The 21,959-nt window shown below is 33.6% G+C and overlaps 1 protein-coding gene across 1 annotated transcript in view; it reads left to right on the top strand.

Moving 5' to 3' along the window:
* Positions 1-21,959, top strand: part of NUP205 (nucleoporin 205) — a 77,820-nt gene that overhangs the window by 21,909 nt on the left and 33,952 nt on the right. Inside the window, 18 exon segments of the mRNA XM_074267835.1 lie at positions 1,356-1,561; positions 3,031-3,213; positions 3,803-3,853; positions 4,609-4,818; positions 8,693-8,792; positions 9,234-9,371; positions 9,833-10,022; positions 10,464-10,584; positions 11,918-11,999; positions 12,261-12,425; positions 14,525-14,649; positions 15,426-15,540; positions 16,873-17,022; positions 17,965-18,036; positions 19,139-19,296; positions 19,911-19,991; positions 21,055-21,246; positions 21,589-21,871. Of these exon segments, the coding sequence (XP_074123936.1) occupies positions 1,356-1,561; positions 3,031-3,213; positions 3,803-3,853; positions 4,609-4,818; positions 8,693-8,792; positions 9,234-9,371; positions 9,833-10,022; positions 10,464-10,584; positions 11,918-11,999; positions 12,261-12,425; positions 14,525-14,649; positions 15,426-15,540; positions 16,873-17,022; positions 17,965-18,036; positions 19,139-19,296; positions 19,911-19,991; positions 21,055-21,246; positions 21,589-21,871 (2,622 nt within the window).

Here is a 21,959-nt window from a genome sequence, read left to right as displayed (position 1 = left end):
GTAGGGCAGTTATTTTAATCTAGTTCATTTCTCAATTTTAAAAGCACTTTTCTTTACAAAATTACATCATTTTATTTTTAGTATATATTTTTAGTATATTTGAAGTCAAAACAGTTATCAATTCAATACATTAAATTTATAATTAGGCAATTTAATATTTCAATCAGATATTTACAGACAGAAGTTGAGAGCAAGGGTTTTCTCATTTAAATGATTATTTCTTGCTTAGAAGATCTCACTCTAGTCATGCATAGGAAGTAGAATTAATTGGTATGAGTTTCTGAACTAAATCTCTAATCTTCAGATTTGTTTTTATTTTATAATGTTTTTGTTTAGTCATTAAAGCAATATCATAGTCATAGTAATTCATATTTATTTTTTCTTTTATATTACAAATTTGAGTAGTTTTATCACCGCAAATGAAGAGGCACAAATATATATTTTAGAATGGCAAAGCTCATTTATCAGCCAGAATGATGTTAGTGCAAAATTGTATAAGATTTCATAAACCTGTCTAAGCCAATTCAATAGCATTTGTCGAGCTAACTGTAAAATTGGGAATTCAATCCATGTGACATAATGTATTATTCAGTGAATTAAAAATAAATTCCATGATTTGGTGTGTGGAAAAAAAAATATGACTCAGTTTGCCAAATTTTAGTTTTCACCCACTTTTTCAAGGTCACATCTATTGTCAAAAGCAAAGTTTATTTTTATACCTAGTCTTCCCACATAATTTACAATATTTTACTCAGTTTAATTGTTTTTCTCTAGGCTTTCTCAAACTTTCCATTTAATTTAGGTTAATCTGATCAGTACAGGTCTTAGCAAAACCAATATTTCCTGGTCCTAATATTATCCTAATACTTCAGAAATTTGGGAAACTTTAGATCTGTGCATTCATTCTTCTAAGTACTCCCTCTAGTGGTGCAAGTTATTTATTTTATTATGCCGCCTTATTCCATGGCACACTTTTGTCCAAAACTATTCTCTGAGCACACAATGTCTGTCACCCCTCATGATATACGATAATAAAATTTAATTCCCAATGGAATACTTGTTTGCTCTTTGTGGAAAGAAGCAGCCCTTTTTATAGCTATATGATGATACTTTGTTGTTAAAGAGGGACTTTGGCTGACTAACCCATAAATGTTAATCATGAGCTAATTGATACATTGGCATGATCTCATATTGGACAATATATGAAAATTAATCTGAAGGTCTGAAAAGAGTGATGGAGAGAATACAATATAATAACCAACAAAGTTAGAATCAGGCAGAAGTTGATCATTTAAAAGTTGTTTTTCAACTTTTGTCTCTAAGCAATTAAGAAATAGTATATTGTGTCTTAACAGCTGAAAACATTCAAGGAGCAGGTGGCAGTCCTGTATCTTGGGAACATTTCTTTCACTCTTTGATGCTGTATCATGAACATTTAAGGAAAGATCTGCCAAGTGCAGATAGCGTCCAGTACCGGCATCTCCCTTTACGAGGCATCACCCAGAAAGAGCAGGACGGATTGATTGCTTTTTTGCAGCTTACAACTACAATCATTACATGGGTAGGTAATCAGACCCTCTAGATAAAGACTTCTATCTATGTGCTCTTTGCTAGGTGGAGTAGATTTGTGTAATTAAAAACCATAGAGTGATAAATATGACTTGCACCTAATATGCCATAATGATCTTCATGTCAGGTGGACATATACACAGACTCATTAGGACAAACTAAACACTAGAAATGTCAAAGTCAGAAAAACATTTTGGTATAAAGAAGGACTTTATAACAAAGTTAAATAAAGTTAAAATATAATCCATAATTTTGCAATTATACTCTTGCTGATGTTTAAAACTCATTGCTATTTCTTCAGCAGTGGGGGATGTATGCCAGTGAAGATTTTTCTATGTTGATAGTAAGAATTCTCCGAGGAGCTCAATTCTAAAGCCTCATAATAGCATAGAAGGGACCCTGTGTTCTTAAGTGTTGTGCCGGCAGAGCACAAGGACAAGTCCTACCAAGTGAACTTCCAGGATGGGCCTAGTGTAAAGGACAGGGTATAAGTTTGGAAAAAGCTCATTACTAGCTGGGCAAAGGGCTTAAGACTTTTTGGCTAAAATAGCTCTCAAAGACCATCTGCTAAAGATAGAGGAGTTGCAGGCTGTATTACAACAAAATCAGATGCTTAATTCAGAATTAATGACTTGGTTTCTTTGTTCATCTCTGTAAATTCTGCAAGTCAGTTCTGCAAGTATTAGATATGTTTTTATAAAATACCATTTTAAGGAGATCAGAATAAGTTTAGTTTCCTTAGTCTAGCATTTTAGGTTTATTACCTGATGGACCCAGCTTACCTATTCTGTCTGTTTTCCAAGATGGTCTAATAGATTCAATCCAATAAGTCAGGCTATTGTTCTGCTTACTCTCTAGGCCCATTTATGTTTTTGCCCCTTTGTTCATGTCCATATATAGTACTTTCTCCCCTCCCTCCCTTCCCTCAGCTCTTCCTTGGACAATAGAGATTTTTTATTTTCTTTGCAGTCCCATGTCACGTTTACTTTTAATGTCGTCCTGCTTGTTTAGAGTTGTTCTTTGAGGTTTCATAGTCTTATATCAGTAGTAATAATAGCTGATATTTGTATACTGCTTTAAGGATTTAAAATAAATTTCCAGCTGTGCAAGAGAAATCAGAAAGAAAAAAAGTATGAAAATAAAAAGCAAAGAAATAACAAAAAAGGTGAAAATATTATGTTGTAATCCATATTCAATCCCCATGGCCCTCTTTCTGGATGCAGATAGTTCTCTCCATCACAAATCTATTGGAATTAGCCTGTATCACCGCATTGTTGAAAAGAGCCATGTCCATCAGAATTGAACATCACATAATCTTGTTGCTGTGTACAATGTTCTCTTGGTTCTACTTACTTCACTTAGCATCAGGTCATGTAACTGATATTTTCTTAAGTCAGTAATAAAACCAAGGTCCTGAAATTGCATGCCTTTGATTTTTTATTTCTATGCTTAATTCTTAAGAGTGAGAATGCTCGTTTGGCTCTCTGTGAGCATCCTCAGTGGACTCCTGTCGTTGTCATCCTGGGACTCCTGCAGTGTAGCATCCCTCCTATTTTGAAAGCTGAGCTATTGAAGACACTTACAGCCTTTGGAAAATCTCCTGAAATTGCTGCTTCCCTCTGGCAGTCTTTGGAATATACACAGGTAGAATAAATTTCAACTCATGCTCTTCTAAATGTACTTTGTAGAGTAATGCCTACTAGTAACAATACCAACACAAACAGACTTAAAGTATATCAGTTATATGTTCATAGTATAGGACTGGCTTGGGTTTTGTTGTAAATTCCTCATCTGTAAAATGAGTTAGACAAGGAAATGGCAAACTTCTCAAGTATTTTTGCCAAGAAAACCCCATAGACAATCAAGAAATATTGGATGTGACTGAAATGACCAAACCAAAACAGCAACAACATAGGTCTATTGGTAAACTCACATTTAAAAATCAGCAGTTCATTATTAATAAGATTTCATTCTAGAAATACCTTTTCATTTTCTGTTACTGGAGTAATGAGGAAAGGGTTTGTTTGTTGCTAATATTTGAGAATTGCTAAAAACCTATCTAATTGACATACTTTTAATTGAAATGGAGAAACTTCAGAAGTGCTATTTTAAAAGTCAGTGGACTTGTAAAATATAATCAAGCATAGTACCTGTAATAACCAGTATGATAATCATCACTTCATGGACAGAATAGAAATGTTCCTAATTTCTTTCTTTTTTTTATTTTTAAAAGATACTACAGACTGTAAGGATTCCAAGCCAGAGACAAGCAATTGGCATTGAGGTAAATAGTTCTTATAAGCCAAAATATTAACTTCATAAATTTCATTGAATGTTGGGGGAAGCTGTAAGAAATTGGTTTATCATATTGCTATATTATTTTCAGATCTTATGTATTTCCCATTCAAGATTTAGAAGTTTTCTAAAAGTGCTGAATTGTAACAAATTCTGCATAGATTTGAATTTGAATTAAAGCTAACAGGGTACTTGATTTATAAAGACTCTTTTAATGGAATTTCAGAATTACAAAATAGATTATTGTCCATTTTGTTCAGCCATGTGAGCTGTTGTTTCTAGATTCACCTTAGTTATTTGAGCCAATCTATTAAAATCAGAATGTACTTCTTTTGATTTTACTTCCAGTGTTTTAGTTTTAGTCTTTTAAATTTCTTTTAGTAAAGTTAAAAGGTATTTGGAGATGTACAATGCAGTTTATCAAAAAGGACACTGGATTGAAAAATTAGAAAGTGTTGGTTCTGTAATGTGTGTGTATGTGTAGTGGTGTATAATACACATACATAGATGACATGTGTAATATGTATATGTGGATATGTACACATAATATCCATGTGTTCCAACTCTTATTTTCATTTATTTGAAACATGAACCATATCTGTTATTTTTGTTATTTCACATATTGCAAGAATGTTATAATATTTAATGAATATTTTTTTAATGGCTTGAGTGACTTAGCTTCCGTTTTTTGAATGTGAATTTTTTTTTAACTTTTGTCTTCAATGTTTGTTTCCATTGGTTAAGGTTGAACTAAATGAAATAGAATCTAGGTGTGAAGAATATCCACTGACAAGGGCCTTTTGTCAGCTTATTAGCACACTAGTAGAAAGTTCATTTCCATCTAACTTGGGGGCTGGACTACGTCCACCTGGCTTTGACCCATACTTGCAGTTCCTCAGGGATTCTGTGTTTCTTCGATTTCGCACTAGAGCTTATCGCAGAGCAGCTGAAAAGGTAACTTCTTCAATATTCATTGATTTTCTTTTCCTTTAAAAATTTTTTTATGTTAAAATAATTTATATTATTTATAATTTATTTTTATATTAATTATTTATAATTTATATTAATTCATGTAATATATATATAATATGTTTATATTTCTATATATAAATATAATCTATATTAAATATTACTGGCCTTTGTGAAAAGGAAACTTTTTTTTTTTTGATGTTGAATGAATGAAAAGAATTTATTAAATGCTTACTATTTGTTTAGCACTAGGATTACAAATTAAGACAGGAGATAGTCCTTACCTTCAAGAAGCTTACATTCTCTCAGGAGACAAAATCTATAGAGGAGTGGTTATCAGAGAAAGAAAAATTTTTAAAACCTTTTTATTTTTCCAAATACGTGCAAAGATAGTTTTCAACATTCACTTTTGAAAAACCTTGCATTCCACATTTTTCTCCTTCCCTTCTCCCACCCCCTTCCATAGTCAGGAAACAATCCAGTATAGGTGGGAAAAAAAAAAACAACAACAAACAAACAGCAACAACAACAAAAAGGTGAAAATACTATACTTTGATTTACATTCCATCTCCATAGTTCTCTCTCTGGATGTGGATAACTCTTATCATCGCAAGTTTATTGGAATTGCCATCATAGTTAATCATCTCATAATCTTGTTGCTGTGTACAATGTTTTCTTGGTTCTGCTCACTTCACTCAGCATCAGTTCATGTAAGTTCAGGTTTTTCTGAAATCAACCTGCTCATCATTTCTTATAGACAGTAATATTCCATAACATTCATTCAGCCATTTTTCATCTAGAAACTCAGTTTCTAGCTTAAAAAAATTATATTTGCTGTCCTGCTGTTTTTTAAAAATAGCAGTTGGAAGATACAGTGACATTCATTGGAGCAATTTTTATCTCATTTTATATTTGGCAATCTTTAGCATCATCATGAATCAGAAAAAAAAGGTTGGTTTTTGCAGTTAAAACCAGAGGATTTCTCTTATTTACTTATATCAGTAAATAATTGTTCTTTCCTCTGACGTCCTCTAGAATTTGTGACTCTTTTAGATGTCAGACTTCTATAGTGTGTCAAATATTTGACACTTTATAAGTTATGAATTTCAAGTGCGTTAGAATGAATACTTATCCAGAAGTTTGTCAGAAAAACAAAGACTATCTGTATTGTTGAAATCTTGGCCTTTGAGAATTCAAAAGATCTTGTCTTTCAAGAATTCCTGGACAGCTCACATCTTCTAGGTATTATAGAACTAGTACTCACCAGTAAATGATGGTTTTTCACTGGATTTAGATACAATCCCAAATTTGGGATTTCATGAGTAATAAAGGATATTGCATTATTTTTCCAGGCTGGGTTTTTATGGTCTGAACTTTTAAAAACATTATTAATATAATCATACATAGTAATAATATTACTATTAATACAAAAGTAATATTCTGGTTTTATTGTCAAACATTTCATTACCAATTGCATTCTATATGATAGTTATATAGTACTGGATGATTAGTATTTTCTGATTTTTAAGAAATATTTTTCAATTCCAGAGAGATCAGTATGACATTAGCACCTATTACCCAAGTATGCATTGTTCCATCCTGTTCTTACTTTGTAATCACATAGTCTAGGATTTCTTTCATATTCTTTCAATAACAGTCAAAAAACTTATTAAAGGCTTGTTTGTTGTGTGTAAAATATTGTACTGTTGAAAATCCAATCGTTTTTGCCCTCAAGGTACTCACATTTTTATGGTGGAGACTAAGTAAATAACTATGTATGCATGAAATTTGAGTGGTGTAAATTGTACACAATCTTAGGGGTAAGGCATTAGTAGGAATAAATAAGGGGGAAATCTGAAAAGAACATGTTATTTGAATCAAATCTTGAAGAAGACTAGGGAAGCCAAGATGTGGTGATGAGAAAGACAATTAAGAGATCATTAATAACTTTGGAGAGAGTAGTTTCAATTGAAGAATGATGTTGGAAGCCAAACTACTGACACTTTAGAAGAAAGGAAAACTCTGATTATAGAGAGTTTTTTTTTTTTTTAAATGTTGTACTGTTTATTCTTTTTTTTTTTTATAGCTTTTTATAAGATAAATGCATGAATAATTTTTCAGCATTGACAATTGCAAAACCTTTGTTCCAATTTTCCCCCTCCCCCACTCCCCAGATGGCAGGTAGACTAATACATGTTAAATATGTATTTATTAAATACTATATATATATATACATTTCCATACAGTTAGTTGTGCAAGAAGATTCGGACTTTGAAATAAAATACAATTAACTTGTGAAGGAAATCAAAAATGCAAGCGGACAAAAACAGGAAAGCAACTTATAGAAAGGGAGAGAAAAGGAGAGATTGAAGATTTGTGAGAGTAGAGGGGTACTATGCTGGAAAAGACAGGATGGAATGGGAGCAATTGCATGGAAGGGGGTATGACTTGGCAAGGAGGAGGACATGTCTTCATATATGAGTGAGATGAATCAAGAGATAATGGAGAAAGCTATCTGTGATGTTAGATTGGAATGGGATGCCATGTAATGTTTGAAAAGTAATGAAAAGATTTTGAATCTTGTTATATTGAATTGGTTAAAGAGATGTCAGAAGGATTGCCTTGTTACATGATTATGCAACATAAATTTGTAATGGCCCTAGTCAACGTGATTTTTCTGGTTTTTCCTAATTTTCCTTAAAAGCATGTGAATAGTGATGGCACATGGTTATGGGAATAATCTAAAGTTGATTTGGGAAAGCATTATCTGCAACAGAATGAGGGAGTGAGGGACTCAAGAGAAGATGAACTAGTTTTTTACCTATAGGTTGAGATAGAAAGGGATGAGGGTATAACTAATGCAAGGTCTGGGAAAGAACTGAGGGATAGATAGAGGAACTGGAAAATATGATCAAGATGAAGAGAGGATTAAGAGTTGTAAGGCTGAGGGAAAGATTAAAGATTGTGATCAGATAAAGGAATTTAAGCATTCATGAACGTGAAAGTGGAATACTTGTGGGTGATGACAAGGTAAGTAAAGTAGATCAAGATCAAATTCATCTTTGTGTCTGCCTGAGGTTGATTAGTGCCAGTATATTTGATAAAGTCCCCTCATAGGAATACAGGAGTTAGGCACTGATTTCATTGAGGAAACAAGGAAAGAGTCTTTTTGGGTAACAACCTTTTCTCTGCTTTTTTACAGTTAACATTTTGCCATTTTCTTTTTGACTCCATCAATTTTTCATTTACATATTAGAAAATGTTTGAAGATACTGGCTTCTCACAGGGCATAATTAGTGCTTTGGAGTGGATTAGGTAATGTGTGCACACAAGTATCACTTGAGAATTTTCAAGCTCTGGTATACTTGGTACATGCTAGATCAATCCATCGTCAAACATCTTCAAAATATGGAAAGTTTGGGAGCAGGGCATAAGATAAAATGGAGTTTCAAAATATGAAATGCTGAATTGTATGGAAAATTAAAACTTCATGAGAAGCCAGAGTCCATGTTTGGTTTTACATAGTCAGCAGATATAATAAATTATAGTACTTTAAGGTAAAAGGCACAGTTTTTTGTTTTAAAAAAATTTCTCATGTAATGAAAAAAAATTTGAGTGGATGTAATATACATAATTATTTACCTGTATAAATATTCATATGAATAAATAAGCCTCTTACACATGAAATACAAAAAGATGATAAAACAAAAGACATTTGTTTATTTACTTTTTATGGGGGAACAAGAATATAAAATGAATCAAATGCCATCAAGAAAAGTATTTTCAGTAAGCTCTCTATCTTGCCAACTCCTACCTCCTTAATGATACCTTAATTAAAAATATGATTTTCTTTTCTTAGTGGGAAGTTGCTGAGGTGGTGCTTGAGGTGTTTTATAAACTGCTCAGAGATTATGAACCCCAGATGGAAGATTTTGTGGACCAGTTTGTAGAATTGCGAGGTAATTTGATTCTTTTTATTTTAAATGTTGAAACATATTAGATATTTTACTTTTGTAATTTGGAAGTTAAAAATTAGGTATTTAAAAACATTTTTCACTTTTAACATGTTTGTCACATCAGAAAATTTGGGTCAGATCCTTTCACCAAGCATGGAAACCTCCTTATGGAGTTCAGTTAGTTGACAAACATTTATTGAGCAATTACATGTGCAGAAGCACACTTATGAAATTTCACCTTAATAATGTTTCTAAGTCATTAAGAAACCACAAAGCTCCCTACAAACAAAAGTAATCATTTACGTTAGATTTTACTTTATAGTATTGTAAAGATTGTGTATGGATATGCTATTTGGGGGCTAGTTATTATAAAACAATAAATAGGTTAATTTTTGATGTTTGAATACCTGAATGAAGAAGAATATGAAGATTATTTCTTTTTAGGTGAAGAAATCATAGCATATAAACCTCCAGGATTTAGTTTGATGTATCATCTTCTGAATGAATCACCAATGCTGGAGCTCTCTCTTAGTTTGTTGGAAGAAGGGGTTAAACAACTTGATACCTATGCACCTTTCCCTGGTATGTATCTGGATGCTGTTTCTTACACATATAACATATATACAATTGCTTATATTATCTTAGGGATTACTGCCTTCACCATGATGAGTATGTAATTTGAATTTGTGACTCACTGTAAATTTTGCATACTTCAGATTCAGTTCAGTGATAAATGAATTTCTGAAATTCATGAATGAAGTTAATAAATTGTTTGATATCATGGTTTAATATTTTCTCTGTAGAATCACAATGTGTCAGGTTAAAGCATTTGTAAAATTATTCTATGGGACATAGATATGTGGATATGGGTTTTGAATTTGTATCGGATGATAATGGGACCATTTACATGATTAAAATCCTATCTGTGATTTGTTATTGTGAAAGAGCTTTAGTGTTGAAAACTTCAGAAGTTGCCTGGTCATGTCATATTTGAGTAGTTATGCTCCAAATTTTAGAGAGTCATTTCATTTTGTCTATTATAGGGAAGAAACATTTGGAGAGAGCAGTGCAGCACTGCCTTGCTCTTCTCAATTTAACTCTGCAGAAGGAGAATCTCTTCATGGATCTTCTAAGAGAAAGTCAATTGGCTCTAATAGTCACTCCATTGGAACAACTATTACAAGGCATCAATCCCCGAACTAAGAAGGCAGACAATGTGGTTAACATTGCCAGGTAAGTGGCCACTGGAGACAGAAAAAGACACAAAATGATTTATGTTTTGATTTCTAAATTTGACAAAATTGCTGCTAATGCAATTTATATATAATTTTTTTTTTTTTTTTACTGTTGCTTTTTTAAACATGATATTCTATTATTTCGTTTCTGATAATGCTCATGTCAAATGTTTGCCAGGGTTTGTTGCCTTTAAAAAATTAAGTTAAATTAACCCTAGTGTTGTGTTTAAAATGGTGGTCATTACTTTTCCATATCAGCAGTGTTTCTAGATTGTAAGTGTATTTTCAGTATTAAAGATTTAAAAAAAAAGACTTCTCACATTTTGAGTAGTTATGTATTTGATTATAATTTTGACCCATTAGTTTTGAGCTTTTGTTTTTCATTTTTAGGAGGCCAAAATTTTCACTGTAATGTACTTATAACATTAATGTTTTAAAGGTATCTGTATCATGGCAATAGCAATCCTGAGTTGGCTTTCGAAAGTGCCAAGATCCTCTGCTGTATCTCTTGCAATTCTAACATTCAGATAAAATTAGTAGGAGATTTCACACACGATCAGGTAAACTATGTGTGTATATGTGTGTGTGTGTGTGCGTGTGTGTGTGATATGTGATATGTGTACCCATGCTCACTCTCACATCATGTTGGATGAATATATGGTCAAAATATCTTAGAGGAATTTACTCTTGTTGATAACTTTTCATTATCTCACAGGGGGGGGAAAATATATGTATATATGGTGGTTCTTTATACTTAAGAAGGATGCTACAAAAATTATTGTATAGGCCAGTATGACAAATTGTACACTGAGCACAAAGACATGTCATATGATTTTGTAGCTCCAGATGCTATGTATGTTGCCTGTTAAGTTTTTGAATACTTCTTTGTCTTACCATCATGCTGCCTTACTTGTAATCAAGTCTCTGATTACTGCTCATTGGCTTGTCTTGTCTTCTTTTTTGTGGATTCCCAGCAGCCCCCATTGATGCTATATTATTTGAGATTATGCTTTATCATCCTTTTTGGTTCTCACTTTTCATTTATATACTTTTCAAATTTCTGACAATTGTTACACTTCTGCTTGCCAAACACCAGCTGTTTAAAGGAGTGTCTTGCCATTGAGGCTGTCATTTAGAAGATTAAAAATTCTTCTAAATGATAAGCAGAGTATCTAAACCATAGGCTCCATATGAATAAAATTGGTGATCATATCTCTGTACAAAGTATTAGTGATTTTATTTAGTTTCAAAAGTGTGACTTGAGTTTTCAAACGAAATATGTTTTGGACATTGCTATTAAGTTTTGAAGTGGGTCTTTTTTTTTGGAAGGCTATCTTATGTGTTTCTTTAGAGGACTAACAATTTCATAAAATCTCTCAAAAGAAAGAAATCCATCAATCAATAAATCAATAAATATTTATTAAATGCCTACTCAGACACTGCTAAGGATATAGAAAGAGTTAAAAGCCCCCCAAGGAGCTTTTTTATATATATATATATATATATAAGCAAGCTATATTCAGGATAAATAGGAAATAATTAAAAGAGGAAAAGTATTAGTATTATTCAAATATTAAATATCAAATATTTTAAAAAACCTCCTGTAGGAAGTTTGATTTTAGTTAGAGTCCACAGAGGTCAGTGTCAAAGTGGAGGGAAGGAGAACATTCTAGGTTTGGGGGATACTCAGAGAATCCCCAGAATGAGAGATGGAAGCCACTATCACTGGATTGAGGTGTGAGAAGACTGGACTGGTAGGAGGGGGTAGGTTAAGAAACATTTAAACCAAATTTATTTAATTTGTTGAAAAACCATCTTTTAGTACTTATCTTCTAATTTCCCTAATATGCAATTCCATTTTTGTAACTTTCTACCTTTTTGTGATGATTTTAGAATGTAAGCCAGAAGCTGATGGCTGGATTTGTGGAATGTTTGGATAGTGAAGATGCAGAGGAATTCATTAGTCCAGAAGAGGGTATGTTTAATTTTGGGTTACATTAACATGTTGTTTGTTTATATTAATTTAGTTAAGTAATTAAAGGAAAATGAATGAAACAAAAACAATTCATTAGTGGAGTCAGAGAAAATGAAAAAGGTTTTGAGAGACTTTTAGGGAAAAAAAAGAATAGTGCAAAGTAAAGGAAGATTGAGTAGATTTTAACTTTTAGAATAAAAAATTGTACTAATGTATATTAGGATGTCATTTTACTCTTTTCTTTTTTATTTCTTAATGAAGAATTAGAACCTGATAAGAAATTAGCACGAATCCGGCATGAAACAAGAATCCACATCTTGAATCTTCTTATCACTTCTCTGGAACGCAATCCCCCCAACCTTGCCTTATATCTTCTGGGCTTTGAATTGAAGAAACCTGTTAGTACCACGAACCTCCAGGATCCAGGTATGAGAGATCATTTTATTTTCTTTTTAAAAAAATAATAACATTGACCCTTGCAAAAACTTCTGTTTCAATTTTTCCCTCCACTCCCTCCCCTAAATGGCAGGTAGTCCCATTCATGTTAAATATGTTAGATTATGTGTTAAATACAATATATGTATACATAGTTATACAGTCCTCTTGTTGCACAAGATCAAATTTAGAAAGAGGGTAAAAAAAACAAAACAAAAATGCAAGCAAACAATATCAGAAAGAGTGGAAAGTTGTGGTCCATAATCAATTCCCAGTGTTCTTTCTCTGGGTGTCAGCTAGTCTGTTCATTATAAATCAATTGGAATTAATTTGTATCCTCCCATTATTTAACGAGAACCATGTTCATCAGAATTGATCATCATGTAGTTTTGTTGTTGAGGTATATAATGATCTCTTGGTCCTGCTTATTTCACTCAGCATCAGTTCATGTAAGTCTCTCCAGGCCTTTCTGAAATCATCCTGCTGGTCATTTCTTACAGAAAAATAATATTCATATACCACAATTTATTTAGCCATTCTCCAATTAATGGGAATCCATTCCATTTTCAGTGTCTAGCTACTATGTACATGCAAGGATAGTTTTCAGCATTCTCCCTTGCAAAACCTTATGCTCCAAATTTTGCTCCCTCTCCCTTACACCCTCTTTCCCTATACAGCAAGTAATCTAATAGAAGTTAAACATACAGTTCTTTTAAACATATTTCCATATTTATCATGCTGCATAAGAAAAGTCAGATCAAAAAGGTGAAAAAAAAAGAAAAAAAGGAAAAAAGAAAAGCAAGCAAACAACAAAAATGGTGAAAATACTATTTTGTGAACCACATACAGTCCTCATAGCCTCTTTCTGGATACAGATGGCTCTCTCCATCACAAGTCTATTAGAGCTGGCCTAGATCATCTCACTGTTGAAAAGAGCCAAGTCTATCTCAATTGATCATTGTATTATAATCTTGTTGCCATGTATAATGATCTCTTGGTTCTGCTCATTTCACTCAGCATCAGTTCATGAAAGTCTCTCCAGGCCTCTCTGTATTCATCCTGTTGGTCATTTCTTACAGAGCAATAATATTCCATAACATTCATATGCCACAATTTTCTCAGCCAGTCTCTAATTGATGGGTATCCATTCAGTTTCCAGTTCTTTGCCACTACAAAAAGGGCTGCCACAAACATTTTTGCACATGTGGGTCCCTTTCCCTTCTTTATGATCCTTTGATCCAGCAGTGTTTTTACTGAGCTTATATCCCAAAGGGGATGCACAGTCTGATGGCTCTTTGGCCATAGTTCCAGATTGCTCTCCAGAATGGTTGGATCAGTTCACAACTCCACCAACAATGTATTATTGTCCCCATTTTCCCACATCTCCTTCAACATTTATCATTATCTTTCCTTGGGAGATTTAACTTTTATTTCCCATGGCCTAATTATATTTAATGGTAAAATGTTTCTACAAAGTCTAGATATCTATCTTGGATGATTGGTTGAAGAGTCAAATATTTGTTGCCAACTAATAACTATATATATATAACTATAATAATCAATCCTTAGTCAGTTGATTGAGATTGGCTAAACTTTTTCTTCAGTTTAACATTTAACCTATATGTACAGTGATTATTTAGCGTGTAAAATTTTTTTAAATTATTGGGGATTAAATTAATTATTTTGGGGATGGAGGAGGGCAGGATTAGGTCTTATTTCAGTCAGGCATAGGCATAGTGACCAACTCAGTTTTACTGTTAACTTGCATAAAAACTTTACCCTATTGTGCTTTGACCTGGATTGGTTTGCCTCTTCATTGGCAGCCTGGTGGCCTCCCACCTGTTCATGAGGACTTCCTATGTTAATGCAGCTACTCTGGTAAATTAGCTCAGAACTCCTGAGCTCAAGCATCAGCCTTCTCAGGAGACAGGAATTATATTTGATTTCATCTGAATATTACTGGCTTTTAAAAGAAATATTATTGAAGAAATTTGGTTCTGTTGACTTTTGCAAAGAATAACTTTTGTAATGTTAATCGAAGTTCAGTAAAGGTGCTTAGAGGAATCTTTTTGCTTTTGACTTGTTTTCAGGAGTCTTAGGTTGCCCTCGGACTTGTCTTCATGCCATATTAAATATCTTGGAGAAAGGAACAGAAGGGAGAACGGGCCCAATGGCAGTAAGGGAATCACCTCAACTTGCAGAGCTGTGCTACCAGGTATAGAGAATACCTAATCATGGTTTTTTTTTTGGCTGCGGCAGTTGGGGTTAAATGACTTGCCCTGGTCACACAGCTAGGAAGTGCTAAGTGTCTGAGGCCAGATTTGAACTTGGGTCCTCCTGACTTCAGAGCTGGTGTTCTATCCACTATGCCATATAGCTGCCCTGAATATCTCTCATTTTAAAAATCAGGAACTACAATCAATCTTTTGATTACAGAAAAGACCTTAAGATAGTAGTGAACAGTTTTTTAATCTCTTGCTTGTTTTACCAGTTAGTCATTGAAAACAACAAGAGGTGACATGGGTTCTTTTGTTGTGCTCTGATTTTTGTTAATAATGTTTGAAGTAAGATAAGTCTGGAAGCCTTTTGTTTCACTGAGAATTTTCATGCAGTTTTGTTGGGTTATAGTATTAGGATTTGATTTATTTATGTGTCTCTTATCCTATGTCTCATTCATCCCCAAATTGGAAATATTTCAGAAAGTCATATTAATGCAGGGCATAGAAGAATCCTACTCTCCTCTCACATAGGTACAAATGAATGATTTAAGTAATTAGAGAGTTAATCATAAATGCTAAAGGTGCCTTATTTAGTCATGGAAATATGGTTGTCCATCCTATTTGGTTATGTTTATAATGCTGTGGAGCCAGTGAAATTCATTTAACCTTCATGGAACTAAGATTACAAAATTCTTTATTTTTGTGGTTTTGTAGCTGATTTAATTCTACTAACTGACTTAAACATCTGTTTATTTTATTTTTAATTACATAGGTTATTTATCAGCTGTGTGCATGCTCAGATACATCTGGTCCAACTATGAGGTATTTGAGAACCAGCCAAGATTTTTTATTTTCTCAGTTGCAGCATCTGCCTTTTTCTAACAGAGGTATGACTTTTTTTTTCCCTTTAGACAGTAAGCTTTTTTAAGCATTTACAGTGTGCCCAAGTACTCTGCCAGATACTAAAGATAAAAAGGAAACATCTACCAATTTTATTTTAACTATTTTACTATCTTTTTGGGGTATACCTAACTAGATTGCTTAATTCTTTTTGGCATGATGTGTTGCTTTTGTTTTGTGTTGAGCTTGTATTATAAAGTTTTAAAAACCTGGTCTTTTGAGATAACAGCTTGATTCTACGACTACCTATTGAATTTATGAAATCATATTTAAGTGATCATAAAAATCGAAGAAAGAGCTGAGAATATTTCATGGGGAAATTGTGAAAAAACAATGTCTTTGTCCTGGTTGCAGTGAATGATCACTTCAGATAATTGAACTTTTTGTGCAAAAACTAGTTCAGTATGATACTCTCTATTTGTGGCTTGGTAGCTGATAGAGGCTTAACCAAGTCATTGCAGATTTTTCCTGCATGAACTCCATGCAAGTGACCCTGACAAATGACACTTTGTCATAATGTTAATGCATTATAATGATGTTCTCACCAAATTTTTCCACAAACCTCTGAATACCTGCCTCCCTGAGCCTGTGAAAGAGAGAAAGAAAGAATGCTTCAATCTGCATTCATACATAATCAATTCCTTCTTTGGGTATGGATAGGATTTTTCATCATAAGTTCTTCAAAGTAGTCATGGAAATTGCAGAGCAATTCTTGATCTGTGTTGGAAGTCCTTATGTCAATAAAATCACAAGTCAAGAAAAAGAAAAATAAGCACAACAATAATTTATATTTATATGATATTTTCAGCTTTGCAAGGTACTTTTTGCACATATTATCTTGTGATGTAGCAAGGCATAGATAGAAGGCTAGATTTGGAGTCAAACTTAGACTCATGCTAGCAATATTGCTCTGGGCAGATTAATTTCAGCCAAACCTCTCTTGGTTTCCTTTACTTCAGCTAGAAGATGGTCATGACAATAGTGCCTATCTCACAGTGTTGTGGGAATTTAAAGCACTTTGTAAATCTCAAAGTGACCTCAACGTGAGTTGTTATTAAATCCTCACAATAACCCTGTGAGGTAGGTACTGTAAATATTATCCAGTTTTAAAGATGAGGACACAGGCCTAGAAGTTCTCATTTACTTGTCACATACAAGAAGCACTGTCTGAAGTATACTGACCCAAATTTCAGGGCTTTTTCTACTTCCCCATGTTGATTTACTAAACTGTTATTGTTGTGCTAAGAAAACAATTCCCCATTTATATTGCATTGTTTTTTCCTTTGCACATTTTACTTACTCATGTTTTTGTTTTATAGAATATGAAATATCCATGCTGAACCAAATGTCATGGCTTATGAAGACTGCCTCAATAGAACTAAGAGTAACTTCTCTTAATCGCCAGCGCTCTCACACACAAAGACTTCTGCACTTGTTACTAGATGATATGCCAGTCAAACCTTACTCAGGTGAATTATAAATGTGGCAGTTTGTTTTATTGTGTTATTTATATATTTTTATATATTTTAGGTTATACTATTTCTATTCTTCACATAAAGACATGTTAACATGTCTTTTCTGGATTTTTTTTTTTCAGTTTGTAATGTCTTAAATATTGGTCATAATGTGCTTTGTGTACATATTGTTAATATATTATGTAGCCTCTTCTGAAGACAATGAACCATTGTGGCACACTTTGCATTTGTGATACTTGTATTGATATCACATTTAAAACATAGACTAGGTATAATAGCCACTTCTTGGGCTAGATTTAGTCTTATCCCTTCCACATTATGATTTTCTTCATTTTGGTTTCCATGTATCATGAGTTGGCATAAAGAAATTAAATGGGAAATTTTGGGGAGTTTTGTGGAACTGCAGATGCAAAGGCCAACATATAACACAGAGCCTGTGACCAAATGCTTAACAGTACTGTAAATATCCCATAAAAGAATTCAGACTTCTTCCCTAGTATGGACAACCAAAAAATTTTATGCAAATTTTTTCAGTTGATGGAGGCATCTCAATGTAGAAGGGTTTACTGTACTTTACTATACTGTAGAAGTTGATGGAGGCTGCCTCAATGTAGAAGGGATTACTGTATTTTTTTAGTAATAGGGAAGAGTACTGGCTAGAGAGAGATGTTGGAGGTGATGTTTTTAATTACTAAAATAAATTGTCTTTGTGTTCTTGTTGCCTCCTTATAAAGCACCATATGTTACTGAAATTTACATAGGCATATACGTATTTAGATCTGTTTATCAGTTTAGACTTATCCCTAAGTTAATAGTAATTTAAAAAAACAACTCTTAATTTAAATTAAGTTTAATTAATTAACTTAAAATAAGATTTTTTGATAATAAGTCTAGTTAGCATTATTTTATTTTATTTCTTTTCTAATTCTATCCCAGATGGTGAAGGAGGAATAGAAGATGAAAATAGATCTGTCAGTGGGTTCCTTCATTTTGATACTGCCACAAAAGGTAAAGACCTTTGGAATTTTAAAAGATAATTTTTAGTCATGATCTAAAGTCATATCAATAAACTAGTAGGCATAGATAAGTTGTACAAAGGGGCTATTTGTCATCTAAATTTATTAGTAATTTGGAACTTTCAGCTAGAAGGAAATGGAGATGGTAAAGTATGTTGAAAATATAAAAATACCTTATGAATAGCATGACGCAGTCTTTAGCCTTTGATAGATCTTCTTAATCCTAGCACCACCACTGCATGGAGTGCTTAAGAATCCAGCTATTGTCTCTTTTGTTGGACCCAGGGTATTATAGGTTTGCTGTAACATTGGTGTCAGTACAGCTTCCTTTTCGGCATGGTTGAAACTGGCATTGACAGCAAGAAAGCAGAAAGTCCAGATGTATTGATTCTAACAGAAATGCCTGCCTTTTTCAGGGTTTAGTGACCTAATTGAGTATAGAAGATAAGAAGACAGGAACCATGTTGTAACTAGGCAATGGGAAAAAATTGAAAAATATAGTGGACATTATACAGTTAATGAGATTTATGCATACATGCAAACAGATATGATATGATAGCAATTAATTTGCAAAGCTTAAGACTGCTGGAAGTGGCCTGTGACCTTGAATGTTGTAAATTCATATTCAGTTTTAGTTTGTAATACATGTGATGATATGGACTAGCTTTTGTGGGTCTTTTACCTATTCCAGGAAAGGTAGAAATTATTAATTTCAATACAGCCTTACAGCTGTATTGAATCAAATTATGAAGGTGGGAAGATGGCTACTGTCAGATTGGAATAAACTTAGGGGTTGAGCCTAGGAGGAGAGGACTAATATTCACAGGACTAATATTGTACCTGTTCATACTGGGAAGAGTGTTTAAGGGTCTGCCCCTTACCTTCAAATGACCTTCAAAACACTGGCAGCTGCTTCTTTAAACACATGCATGCTGACTTAGATATGTTTTAGGATTAGAGAGATTCTTGTTGCTTTAACTCTTATTAAAATAAAGATTTGTTTTAAGATTTAAATAAAGATTTTATATAATTGGATTTTTTCTTGAACAACATTGGCTTTTTATTTATTTATTTATTTTATTTATATTTCCTAGTACGTCGAAAAATACTAAGTATTTTAGATTCAATTGACTTCAGTCAGGAGATTCCTGAACCTTTGCAGTTGGATTTCTTTGATCGTGCTCAGATTGAGCAAGTCATTGCCAATTGTGAACACAAGAATTTGAGGGGACAGACAGTTTGCAATGTCAAGGTAAGTAGTAGTTTGACTTAGTTGTAAATGGTTGAACACATGGCTTTTTCCAGTTTTTCTGACCCCATTTCCCATATGCAAAATGTCTGTGTACAACATAGAAGTCCATTTGTATGCTTTCTCTTCCCTTGAATATTTTCCCATTTCTAGTTATCTTGAGAGCAGATAGAATTGTGAGGTGTTTTGATGCATTTTATCATCTGTAGACAGAGATAATGGAACTTATTACTTTTTGCTGTAAAAATTAAGAATATCCCCAGAATTGTCACCAACAACATGCCACAGAAAAGGCTTGGAAAACCACTCTTTTCACTTCAATTTCTATCAATATTTATTGTCTTGAAATTGTACATGTGCTGATGCCCTGTGTTTTGTGTGTGTGCGTGTGTGTATGTATGTAGCTGAGCTTTTCACTGCCTTCCATTATAGTAGAAAGTGAACCCTCTGAAAGTTGGGATTGTCTTATTTTCATCTTCCAGCACACTCTAATTGCCTCACTCAAACAGTGATTGTTGAACTGAATTAGAGCAGCTCCTGATCACTGGCTTTTAAATTCTAGTTTTCTTTGTGTCAAAACAATAACTTTGTTTCTCCCTCCTTCTCTAAATCTCTAGCTTCTTCACAGGGTTCTTGTGGCAGAAGTAAATGCGCTTCAAGGTATGGCAGCTATAGGTCAGAGACCTTTGCTTATGGAGGTAAGATCTGTTGAACTTTTAAGTTACTTGTTCTCAAACAATAAACAATCTGGATGAGGAAAAGAAAAAACAAATTAAAGAGGGCATTTAAATGGGAGTTTAATTTAATTTTTAATAGTTTCTCACATGATAAACTTTATAGTGTTTGTCAAGTAATAAAAATATTCTGTTGAATGGTATGAAATAATAACTTTAAAAAGTAAGACACAGTCAGGCTTAATGGGAGATAGAGAATTGATGAATTTTGTGTTGTTTTCAGTTAAATAAAGGTCCTATTTTCATAACCCAGAGAGTGTAATTACTGAGTCACACATGTACATTTTATTCAAAAGTTAAATTAGAGGACCAAACTCTTTCTTTCTAGTTAAGTAATCACAAGTGTGAAGGGCATTTCTGTAGTTTTTAACTTTTGAACCAGCTACCTGAATTTTATAACCTTGTCTGATACAGGAGAGTAAATCATATGTGTCTGGTTTCTGACAGGACATAGATCAAGGGTTGACCTTTCTGAAGTGGCAGGCTTCATTCATTCATTCCTTAATAAAAAGGGTGAGGGAGCAGATGGTGATGGTGGTGGTGGAGTTGGCGTGACCTCTTCACTGGCAGTCACAGGCAGATGGGGTCCTGGTGGTAGCAGCACAGGTGGAGAGGCTGGTCAAAATTCTAGTTACCTGGGAGGAGGGGAAGGGTGGAGCAAGGTCTCTTTTTAGGCACTTGCTTGTCAATTCCATTCTCCATAACCCTGTCTTACTCTCCCGTAGGAAGCCGTCTTACATGCCATTTTTGGTATAGAAAATGTTTTGCTATCCTTGAAAACAAATATCCAAAAATTATCTTCAGTATTAGTCTCCATAAACACATTTCCCTTTTTAAAAAGTCATCAGAGCTAGGCAAATGAGGGCAGAAAGGAGAAAGGAATCAGATGAGCTAACAATGCCCTTACTTTCTTCTGTATAGCTAGCTTACTCTATCCTAACACTCCAATGGATTCTAAGGCCCACAGATATGACCGTGTTTGCTTGTATACTAATCTATGACTTCTTTTTACTATCTGGATCTTTAGGAAATCAGCACTATTCTACAATATGTTGTGGGCAGAAACAAGTTGTTACAGTGTCTTCATGCAAAACGGCATGCGCTTGAGTCATGGAGGCAGCTGGTAGAAATTATTCTGACTGCTTGCCCTCAGGATCTCATACAAGCAGAAGATAGGCAACTGATTATTCGTGACCTCTTACAGGATGTACATGATAAGGTAATATATCTTGTAAGTCAATAAATCCCTTAATGTTTTTTTCAGGTATGTAAATGTAATAATAAATAATAAAAATAAATGTAATAATAAAGGTATGTAAAGTGTAATAATAAAAATTATGGTATAGGACATATTACTAAATGACTTTTCTTTGTGTTCAAATAGAACAGCCTGCTGGTCTAGACTCAATACTATTTTTCCTTTAAACTTTTATAGTTTTATTTTTTTGCTTTTATAATACTTGAAAAGATCACAGGACCAACTGCCAGTGCATAAAGATACTCTGATGGCAGCTGAAACTCTAAGCCTAATCTTTTGTTTTTTCTTGTTTTCTTCTTTAAGATATTGGATGATGATGCAGCCCAAGAATTAATGCCAGTTGTGGCAGGGGCCGTGTTTACCCTGACAGCTCATTTGAGCCAGTCTGTGCGGACAGAGCAGAAGCAGCCACAGCCACCGCCCCTCGCTGCTGCTGGGCCTGGGGAATCCCAGTTTGTTTTGATGCTTGATAGTTCTTTCACCTCGCCACCTATGACAGAGTGCATGAATGTGGGGTTTGCTTCTATTGGAGATTCCTCACTTCACATCATATTGAAGAAACTCTTAGACTTCATTTTGAAAACAGGTGCTTCTTATATGTTTTTTATATATAATTTTTGTATGTCAAATTGTAATCACTATTGGGCATCTCTGATATACTTAAGAGACTGTTT

The sequence above is a fragment of the Sminthopsis crassicaudata genome, chromosome 5 (assembly GCF_048593235.1).
Source record: "Sminthopsis crassicaudata isolate SCR6 chromosome 5, ASM4859323v1, whole genome shotgun sequence".
Classification (NCBI taxonomy): domain Eukaryota; kingdom Metazoa; phylum Chordata; class Mammalia; order Dasyuromorphia; family Dasyuridae; genus Sminthopsis; species Sminthopsis crassicaudata.
The sequence above is the reverse complement of the archived record's forward strand: the minus strand, read 5'-3'. Positions and strand labels throughout refer to the sequence as shown.